At 48.2% G+C, this 10883-nt stretch overlaps 1 protein-coding gene across 1 annotated transcript; it reads right to left on the bottom strand.

The window, feature by feature from the left end:
- Positions 1 to 16: 16 nt before the first annotated feature.
- PDAP1 (PDGFA associated protein 1) lies at positions 17 to 10875 on the bottom strand. The gene is made up of 6 exons (XM_045838160.1): positions 10721 to 10875; positions 7247 to 7338; positions 5833 to 5943; positions 3495 to 3616; positions 1362 to 1513; positions 17 to 251 (listed from the first exon to the last, which is right to left on the bottom strand). Exons 1-6 carry the CDS (start codon positions 10731 to 10733, stop codon positions 193 to 195), a joined length of 549 nt encoding a protein of 182 aa, XP_045694116.1. The 5' UTR covers positions 10734 to 10875; the 3' UTR covers positions 17 to 192.
- Positions 10876 to 10883: the final 8 nt, after the last annotated feature.

The following is a 10883-nucleotide window of genomic DNA, read 5'->3' on the forward strand; positions in this document are numbered from 1 at the left end:
CCTCCCCCCAGCCCCCCACCCACCATCCCCCAAACGATTTCTGTGCCAAGATGAAGAGGAGGCCCCAGGCTTTAGGGGACTCCTTGTCTTGAGGGGCTGCTGCAGCGGCGCCAGGGTACAGGGTGGGTGAGACACAGCAGCAGTCCTAGCCGCCATGGCCCAGTTCCCTGGTATCTTCTCCCTCAGGCCACACTACTTATTCAGGGATAGCGACTGCATTCGCTTTCCTGACAGGGTTGCATCATCTTTTGCTGAGGGAGGAAAGGAAAGGAAAGGAAAGTGTAAGTTAAAACAACCCCTCCACATATACATCCCCACTCCCAGAGCCATAAAACTAAGTCTGAAAGGCCTCAGCAAACATTTGTGCAACTGACTCATTGGGGAGATGAAAAGACTGAAGGAGGCCTGCCTGATGTCCTCCAGAGGGAGAGGGTTTCTGCTGAAGCCACTGAACCCAAATGTCCAGACAGTGAGTTTGGGGGCCACTCCTTAAGGGCCCACCAATCCACGACACAAACAGAAACTCTTAGCACTCCCTGCCCCTGCAGGACCCAGTTAATTCTAATCTCTCCACATGGGTTTTGAATTCTCTAAAATCAGCAACAGTGTTCAAATAGTTACACAGAAAATACTTTCCTGCTTGGGATTTGTGAAGCAAGAGCTGTTAGCAGGGAGTGGGGATAACCAGGTAACTACAGTGTGGTAACAATGTCCCTGGGCAACTGTTTTCCCATTTTTAGGCTTCAATTTCCTTGCATTTGCTAAGGAGGCAGGACAGCAAAATCCCTAAGGGCTCTCGTGGTCCCATATGTGGGAGTACGTGAGACCGTAAGACAGAAGGACATGAGTCAAACACTCCTATAAACCAGACCAACTCCACAGCTAACCTGACCTACAGGAGTCCTCTACCACCTTTGGCCCCACTGGAGGGAGGACACGGGGGAAGAAGGACACGTGCCCGATTTCATCTGAGTCTGCACCATGAAATCCAGCCCACCCTGCACCACCTCCCCAACCCCCAGACAGCTCTCCCAGCCACACAAGGCACCAGACCTTGGTGGGACTTTTCAGACTCGAAGGTCTGCACTTGGTACATCCCTGAGACCTCCCTCAGATGCCATGGATAGTGCTGAAGGTCAAATCCATATTTGACTCCATGCTTCCGCTGGACCCTCCTAGAACCCTGAGGGGGAGAGGGCAGAACGCCCACTTCCACCTGACAGGAAGAAGGAAGGCATACATTCAGGGTAGGCCTTTACCAAACAACCTGACCCCATCCCATTTCACAACCAGGACAGTGAAGTACAGGATTTGGTGCCCAGAACCAGAGTCAGGCAACGCTCTAGTGACTCAAGACTTACCTTTCCTCTCTTCTTCTTTCTTCCTGGCAGCCTCCTCCCGCTGTTTTCGAATGATCGCCAGCCGGGCAAGGTCAGCCTTGGCTTGCTCTGTCTTCCCAGCTAAATGCATTTTCATGTAACGCTCTTTTGCTTTCTGCTTCTCGATTTCTTCTCTGTTTGGATAAAATAGTGTCACAGGAAACGTCTTCCCACCATTAGCTGGATGTGGGAGCCAGAATAAAGGCCAAGTACTCAGGCCCAGGGCCCAAGTGGTGGAGAGCACCCTGGCTAGGGGAGGGGCCCTGGCTCTATGTGCCCCTTCCTTGATGGACATTCACCAAACACACAGAGGGATAGGTCTGGACCTCTGCATAACAGGCTCAAGGGGCTGGGGGGAGTTCAAGAGATGTACTCATCTACCTCAAATAGAAAACACAGCATAGGGGTGAGCTCAGCACCAGGGACCTTTGAAAAGCCTTAGAACAGTGTGGACCATGGGGTGGAGGGGATGGGCAGGGTGTCACTAACTAGGATCCGGTGTCCACACTGAGAAACGAAAACCGAAACCAAGTGAACCATGTGTCCAGAGAAGATGACCAGGAGGAGGGAAGGCAATACAAAACATTCCATAAGGAGTGAACCAAGTGTCCACAGATGGGAACCAGACATAGCCACTCAATCAGTGCAGCTCAGATGTGCATGAAACTGCCACCAAGAGAGTGAGCCCCCATAAGTGGAGGTGTGAATAAGAATTGGATTCCCATAGAACAAAAGTGACTGCCACCAAGCAGAGAGAGGTGAGAGTCCTTATAGGATTCCCTTTGAGGATCTTCTTCCTAAGAGTAAGATTCTGAACTGGAGTGGGCACCTTCCATGGTGTGAGATTAGAGTGTCTTATTTACACCAGGTTCTTAGAAGAGCCAATTTTGGAGGTGGCAGGGAAGTCCTGCCTGGCAGGAGCTTTGGGAAGGGAGTGACTTGGCATCCAGAGGCCCCACAGCACACAGCGCTGGAGAGTAATGAAAAACAAGGCACGGAACCTGGCCAACAGGGAGGGAAAGAAACCCAGCAACCAAAGTCAGATGAACAGATGTCTCGTGCAGAAGACTCTGCATAAGACACTTCAAAGATGAAATGGGAATACCTGTCAGCCCAGCAGATCCTCCCCTGAGAGGGAGGAGGGAGACACAGAGGAATCTGGAATGATAAGCAAAGCTGCCTGAAGGCTCTGCAAGGCCCCCTCAGTGAAGTGCCAGGCAGAATGCGCACCTCTCACTCTACAACCCAAAAGGTGGGAGTAGCAAAGGCTGCCTTCCTCACTGGTGAGAAAGAAGTACTAGAGGGTGACAGTCCATCACAGCCTCTAATCACACCCCAAGCTCATGGGCCTTCCTTGTGGGTTTTCATATATCTTGTGGAATTTTCAGACACCACCGTGGAGCCAGCACAGGAAGGTGAATTTAAATACTAGCAGCCCAGTCAGAAAAGAAAACAGGGCCCCTTTCCCTAATGGCCTTCAACTTCTTGTAAGTCCCGTGACATCAGCTGGTGTCCATCAAAAGCCAGGATACTACTTGTGGAAAACGGGTTATGTGTAGAGCCCTTGGTTACTCGACTGTGATCCTCACACAACCTATGATGAAGCTATCTGCGCTCCATTTTCAACTAAGACTTGGAGAAGGCTGGGGCAGCCAGTGGATCTCCTGGCACTGTGCTACCTTCTCGACTCCACAGGCCCCAAGTCCCCCTCCCAATCTCCATGGCCATGACATTACAGATGGATGAAGGCCAGGAATGATGATACCAGGCTGGATAAGGGAAGTGTAGGGACACTGTGGAGGCAAGAGCTGCAGCATAACCCTCTGCAACCCTGGGGATTACTTCAAGTGCAACACTCAGATCTGAATCTACTCTTTTATGTTTCTATTAGTGAATTTAAAAATTCTGATTTTTGTTTTTTGAAGCAGCTTCTATAGAGCCTTTAGGGAATGACATGAAACAGAAATCAACACCACAGCTGGAGCCCCCACCCAGCCAGTAAGGACCTCAGAGCCCAGGAAGCTAGAGCCTCAGAGGAGGTGAATACCTCCACCCCCTACATGTCCAGTCCCTGGCCTGTGTGCCCGCATCACTAGGCCCAGCAGCAGAGGTTACCGTTCTCTCCGTGAAAGCTCCTTGGGCCCATCCAGGTCCAGTTGTGTGACCTTTTTGGTTGTCTGTGCCACTCGGTTGGGGTTCTCAATGTCGATAAGGCCTTCCACACCTTTGCGTTTTTGCTAAGATAGGAAAAGAAGCTGACGGTTGGAGAAGTTTAGGTCCTGCAGAACCCCTGAAGGCCACTCCCAACATCTCCCAACAGTCCATATGAATGGGGACAAACTCTGCCACCCCCAGCTCAACACAATGCTTGGCCCAAAGTCTCACAGTGGGAATAGCACTCAGGAGTGTCCTCACCAGCCTGGGAGGTGCAAGAACAAGTACATATGACTAGAGCCCAACCTATTCTAAGTCCCAGCAGCCAGGAATTACTATCCCACTTTCAAAAGTGACAGAACAGAGGCAGAGGATTTAATAAATAACCTAAAGCCAACCAGTAAGTAGACAACAGATGAGATGTAAATCTAAGCCCATCACAAAAGCTCCCAACACAGAACACTCACTATGCCACCACTTTACGCTCAGCCTCCGAAAGCAATTTTCCATGGAATCTCACACTTGACTGCAACAAGCAATGCTGGATCCCCAGAGTAGGGTAGGCCAACAATGGTCTCGGGACCAATTCTAATTCCCAGCCATCTAAGCTTAGAGGAGGGAAATACAACTTGAATCATCAGATCATCATCTATAGGTTTTGAAAGCTGGTGCAAGAACCTGGAGCCTGCATCTCCCACACCCCTGGAGAAGCTCAGAAAGAAATGAGAGCACAAGTTCTTGATGTAGCAGATTTGGTCCAAGTTTCAGACCCTGTCAACTCCATCCATTCTCTTTAATAAAGTGACCAGAAAGACAGCTTCTGAACACCAGTCAATCTGACCACTATTCAGAGCTACAGATACCTATATCCAATCTGGATGCATATATACCCCTCAACTTGGATACTGGACATCACAAAATTAATGTCTAAAACAGAACTTGAGATTCACCCTCAATCCACCCCTCCTCCCCACAACCCTAAGCATGACTTACTCTTCTTATTCCTTCTTCCCTCAGCCGCCTCACCCAACTCTCAGCAAACCCCACTAAGTCTATCTGTAAAATACGGCTTGAATCTGCCCACTTTTCTGTACATTACCACCACCGTAATATAAGTCATCAATTCTTGTCTAGATACCTACCAATATCGCCCTGGTTTCTACCCTCAATACCCTACAATTCACTCTTTGCAGAGAAGCCCAAACAATCTTTTAAAAGCAAATCTGGTCATCTCTTTCCAACTTCAAGACCTCCACCAGCTGCCCACTGCTCACCTTCAGTGAAACCCAAACCTTTTCAATAGCCGTGCAGCACCTACCTTTGCCAACCTCTCCTCCTTCATCCTAGCCACTCTACTTCTTACCCACCAAGTCACAGTCCCACAAACCTCTCTGTTCCTTACACATGCTCATGGTGTTCCCACCCCAAGGCCTTCACATTGCTAATTAATCTGGCTGCCTTGACTGCTGTGCATGGCTGGCTCCATCTTGTTTGTGAGATCTCAGTTTAAAAGTCACCTCCTCACCACACACTACTCCAAGTACCCTCAATCACAGTCCACTACTTGAAATTATACTGTTCACTTACTTCCTTATTGTCTATACAATCATGATACATTTCTCACATTCTGAGGTGATTTCATTGTTGTTTGGACATTAAAGAGTATACTTACACAAACCTAGATCATATAGTCCTCTACTGCAATGTGCTATATATACTTTTTTTAAAAAGATTTTACTTTTTTAGTTTAGAGAAGGGGAGGGAGGGGGAAGAGAGGGAGAAAAACATCAATGTGCGGTTGCCTCAAATGTGCCCCTTGTTGGAGACCTGGCCTGCAACCCGGACTTGTGCCCTGACTGGGAATCTAACCTGCGACCCTTTGGTTCACAGGCCAGTGCTCAATCCACTGAGCCACACCAACCAGGGCTGTATGTGCTATATATACTTTTATATAACTGACAGTACAGTAGGTTCCTTTACACCAGCATCAACACAAACACGTGGGTAATGCATTACACTACAATGTTACAACGGCTATGACGTCACTAGGTGGTAGGAAATTTTCAGCTCCGTTATAATCTTACAGGACTATCCTATAATCTTATGGGACCAACAATGTGGTCCATCATTAATGAAAACATCGTTATGCAGCATATGACTGTATCTCCCACCAGAATATAAACCCTTAAGAGCAAGGACTGTGTCTGCATCTAAAATTGGAACTGGTAATCAACAGGCACCTGATAAATGTTTGTTGAATGAGTAGGTCCAGGTCCCAGACCCCCACCAAACTCAGTACCTGGTAATCATCTTCTTCATCCTCACTCTCATCTGAATCTAGTGACTTCTTCTCCTTTTTGGGGTCACCTGAAGCCCCATCTCCACTTTCTTCTCCTTGTTCTTCTTCTTCCTGTTTCAGAAATGGATAACCTGTAGAATTAAAAATGCAAAACAAACCCCTGGGACTGTGACCCCTGCCCCAAGCACCTCCAGACTATGGATCTTGAGAAGACTGGAACCAAGGAAGACAAGGGTCCTACTCTAAGACCCTGGCCCCTCATGGGGGACCTGGGTCAGAGGCAGCCTATCCGCTTGACTCTACAGCCTAGAAGCCATCCCTACAGTCCAGCAAGCCCTTCACACAGCCATAAAGGCCCTGTTCCCCTTCTCAGGGTAGGTACATCTCCCAGGATCAGAAGGGTTCAGCTGTGGGGCTAGAATCCATAGTCCTATTCAGCTCCCCCCTTGCTTCCCCAGCTGCAGGTGCAGCTGCCAAATTGAACTCACTTTCTTGGGCAAGTCCTCCCTCACTTTCCATTCCCAGTCAGTGGCAGGCCAGTCACTCCAACCTGCCTATGCAGATGACCTGCTACACCAACTTTCCAAGACAATACCCCAGTACACCACTTCCCTCAACCTTTCTTGCCTCCCCACCAAAGAGATCTCCTATAAAAACTATACATTCTTGCCCCTTTAGCACTGGCTTACATTCTCCAAGAACCTGCTCAGCTGCCAGTGCCACCAGGTAGACCCTCCTTCCCTCTACCCCAACCCCTCTACCCCAGCCTGACTGTGCTCCTTTGGCCCTTATGCAGATGAGGATCTAATGATGTGGTAGGGGACACAAACACCAATAATGACAGAAACATATTTTGTTTCCTAACAGTGGGCTTGAAAAAGCACTGTGAAAACAGAGTAGAGGCAACTACTAAGCTTGCACTGGAAAGGGAAGGGTGGGTATCACCAGTGAGAGTCACAGAAGAGGTGCCATTGAGCAAGGTCTAAAGGAACAAATATTACTTTGTCTGGTAGGGTGTGGGAAAGGCAGGGCATCATGTTATGCTAGGTTTGGCAAGCAGTCCTGCATGGCTAGAGCACTGGGAGCACTACTCCCAGGGGTAGTGCTGAGAGCTCAACCTGGGGATGAGCAGAGCCTGGCCATGGGAGAGCTCCTGGAAGGTGGGGACACAGGAACAAGAGGGCACACTAAAGCAACCATTTCTAAGTGAACAAAAAAAGCTGTAATTGATCCAATCAAAGGATGGCTGGCATTGGTTGTTCTGGCATAGGCTGTACCTATTCCTTGCTGCTCCCCTAAACTCCAGGTGTAGGATTCTTCCTGAGAATGGGTGATCCTTGCCTGGCTTCTTTGGGTGCCAGAGGCAGACCACCCCCCTGGGGCACTGGAATGGCCTAGACAGGCACATACTCACCCGAGCCTTCTGCTTTTCAGCCTGGAGCTGTGCATCGATCTCCTCGGGGCTCGTGTACTGCCGTGCCCGGCCTTTGTGGCCTCCCTTTCTACCTGCAGGAAGATTGGCAGCTTAGGAACACAGGCAGAAAGTACCTTCCTTGACTGCTGAGCCCCAGAGGGCTGTGTCCCACTGGAGGCACTCTCATCACAGGTTGCAGACCTCACTTACCCCTCACCAAGCACAACCCAAACCTATACTCCCCAATCCTCACATGTTCAAAGGGACTACAGAGGCAACATATGTCCATCTAATGCAGCACCAGACTATATGCTGGATACAGGCTCCCACAAATAAGACCTGAGGGGAGCATACAGAGGAAAGAATATTCCGTGTAGTAACTGGCTAAATCCCTGGGTCCCTTAGATTCCAAACAGCAAATTCAGACATAATCATGAGAACATGGAACACATCCCTGATGTCACTACAATTTTTTACTTGGAATGTTCTGTCAGAGCCATGGGCTAATTTGATCCACAGAAGAAACTTATGGTACAGGTCCCATATTATAGACAAGCAGACTTAAAATCAAAACAGAGCCGTGAGAAACACGAATGTTGCAGTCCAACCTTGGGATTCAAATCTCTGCACTACCACTTAGCTTTGTGAATATGGGCAGTTACTTAACCTCTATGAGTCCTGGCTTTTGCATGTGTCCCTACCTCATAGCGTTGTCATGAAGATGGATATAACATACTTAAAGCTGTTGGGACAGGGCCTGACATGAGATAAACACTATAAAAATGTTTGTTATGATTGTCACTTTTCTCTCTATATAGTATTTGGGGCAGGGGAAGAAACAAAGCCACATAGGTGATTTACTATACATGTCAGGAAATGCAAAATACTAGGTTAGCCAAAAAGTCCATTTAGTTTTTTCCATAAAAGACATATTTTTCATCACCAATAACTTTACTGATTTGGATATTTTGAGCATGTCGGCTATTGCCCGCTATTGGCCTCTAGTGGATAGAGGCCAGGGGTCCTGCTAAACACCTTCCAATGCATAAGACAGCCCCACAGCAAAGAATTATTTGGCAAAAATGTCAATTGTACCAAGAAACTTCACAAACCACTCCTGACACATTTAATCAGTCATAGCACCTTCTCTGTACACTGTGCAAATCTTTTTTTGCATTTCAGTTGTTTTCACCTTTCTTGAAATAATAATAAATAATAATATAATATGCTGAAAATGTTGTGTATTTTCTTCCATCTTTAATATTCAAATGGCTGCCCAATATTCATCAGTTTTGACATTTTAAAAAATGCTTGTTGCTATGACAGCTGTCACAATACAATCTAACAAAATTGTTTTGAATGAAGTTAAAAACAACTAAGCACTACTAGAATCATTGTACAGAAAAAATTAACCTTTTTGCCCAACCCAGGACTTCATGTTCACCTAAGTGGTATGATGGAAAGTGAAAACTTAAAACCTATTGGGGAAAACTTTCTTGTACTTGGAATAAGAAACGTGAAGTTGAAAATAAACCTGACTACCACCTAAGAGTTAGAGTTAAAAATATAACTAGCAATTCAAGTTCATCTGGGAGTATCAGTTTTATAGAATGACCCCTGCTAAAGCCATCAGTCAGTTTTACAGCAAGGTGGCCCCCCTCCTGCTGGTCCCAGAGAACACTGGGATGGCTGTGGTCTTGACCCATCCTGGCGTTTCCTGAAAGCTATGGTCCACCTGACTTGCAGTAAGGCTCTCACTGGTAGCAGAGAATCTCTATTAGACAACCAGAGCTGCTCTGAACGCCAAAGACAGTAACAAAAATACTGGCCTCCCCTGATTTCCTAGACAGCAGCTGCAGAGCCATAATTGGGCTGCTACAAAGTACACCACCCACTTTTAATGACTACCTGGGTTCCCAGGAGTATCTCAGTATATGCTCGTGAATGTCCTATTGTGAGAAATCAAGCTTGCCATTGTAAGAAACCAACACCCTTTCTTGCCCCCTTAATATTCCAGGCAATAATAACACCTCAAAACTGGCTACTACAGGCTCCCATCCTGCACACTTGACTGTGGGATGCTGACCTTAGTTTGGTCTATAATAACTTTTATCAGAAGCCCTCATGCTTTAAAAATGCTTCACAGTTATATAATGGGAATAAAGTTGGTCTTTTGCTCATGGGGGATTTTATACCTTAACATCTTCATGTTTTTTTACTTTTAACCAAGAATTCCCTTTTAGGGCTTCCTAACTAACCTCCAACTGTGGTTCAAAGGAGCTCCTACAGCCAGAATTCTGGAGTCAGAAGGGCTCACTTAGCATCCTCTTTGTGCAGAAGACTAAGGAACATAGAGACATGGCTCTTCCTACCACAGAATAAACAATAGCTAGGTTTAAATGGATACATCTCTGTAAAGTCCACTGTCTCTGGAAGTAGAGTCAAGAAGTCATTTACGTTTGAAAGAGCTCCAAGTAGATTTTGCTGTGGGTGGATACAAGCCAACCAACATGATACATGATCTACCAACATTAACTAAACACATGTTCTGTGCCAGGAGCCAGCCAGGAACCTCAGGTGCTACCACTTTTTGACCCCTGACTCCAACTCTCCAGCCTAAGGGTTATCAGCCAGGTGTTTCAGATAAGGAAAACAAGCTGGAAGAAGTTAAATAACTTGTCAAAGCCACAGGATGAACTTCAAATCGAGAACTATTGACTTACGAGAAAAAGGATGGAGGAGGGTCGACAATGTACTGGGAAACCAAAGAATCTTTACTTTCTTGGCCAAGGAGCTGAAAAAGTCTTACAAATAACAATAGCTAACGTTTACTGGGCACCTGGCTGCCCCTCACTGTAATGCGCACTCCACGTGGATTACCTAGTTCAAAGCATAGCATCAGGTAAGTACTATGAGGTAAGTACAATCATTACCCCCATTAGCAAATGAGAAAACCGAGACAGGGGGAGATTAAGCGACTGGCTCAAAGGCACACGTCAAGCCGATGCTGAATACGGCACTCAAAGCCGAGTCTCCAACGCTCAAGAGCATCAACTTATGTCCCATCCGACAGGTCTGCCTCGCCCAGAGCCCGAGAGGGCCCACGTTTTACACGCGAGGCAGGTGGGCCCTGCACAGGCGCGAGATGCGGTGACTCAGTCCACGGCGAGTCTACAATAAAGAAAAGTCCAAACTCCCCCATTCCAGGAGAAGCGCGCCCTATATCTGGCCCTGTGCGTCGGTGAAAATCCGGAGCCTCCGAGCTCCCTCAGACCCCCGAAGGAGTGGCTCGAGGCCACGATGGTCCTCTCCCCATAGAGACAATTAGGCGTCCAGGCCCAATCTTGGCCCTCAGCCGGCACCGGCATCCTCCCTCTGCGCCGCTCTCTGAGACGGCCACGGGCTCAGTGAGCAGCAGGAGCCAGACTCCCGCCGCCCCTCGAGGCCCGCCGGCCACGCGCGGCCGCCCCTCACCTCCTTTAGGCATCGCGGCTCCGGCGGCGGCGGCGGCGGCGGCGCCTTGCACTGACACCGGAACCGGAAATACTCGAGGATGGACGTCTTCCGTCCAGCCCAGTGCCCCACAGCACGCTGCCGCCGCCACCGCCGCAGCCGCTGCCGCAGCCGCCGCCGCAAG

This window comes from Phyllostomus hastatus, unplaced genomic scaffold (assembly GCF_019186645.2).
Source record: "Phyllostomus hastatus isolate PE091 unplaced genomic scaffold, TTU_PhHast_1.1 phas_contig_254, whole genome shotgun sequence".
Taxonomy (NCBI): domain Eukaryota; kingdom Metazoa; phylum Chordata; class Mammalia; order Chiroptera; family Phyllostomidae; genus Phyllostomus; species Phyllostomus hastatus.

Coding starts and splice junctions, on each gene's coding strand:
- PDAP1 (XM_045838160.1), bottom strand. Junction 5,944..7,246: donor CTGAAAAGCAGAAGGCTCGG/GTGAGTATGTGC, acceptor TTTCTGAAACAG/GAAGAAGAAGAACAAGGAGA. Junction 3,617..5,832: donor ATGAAGAAGATGATTACCAG/GTACTGAGTTTG, acceptor TTCCTATCTTAG/CAAAAACGCAAAGGTGTGGA.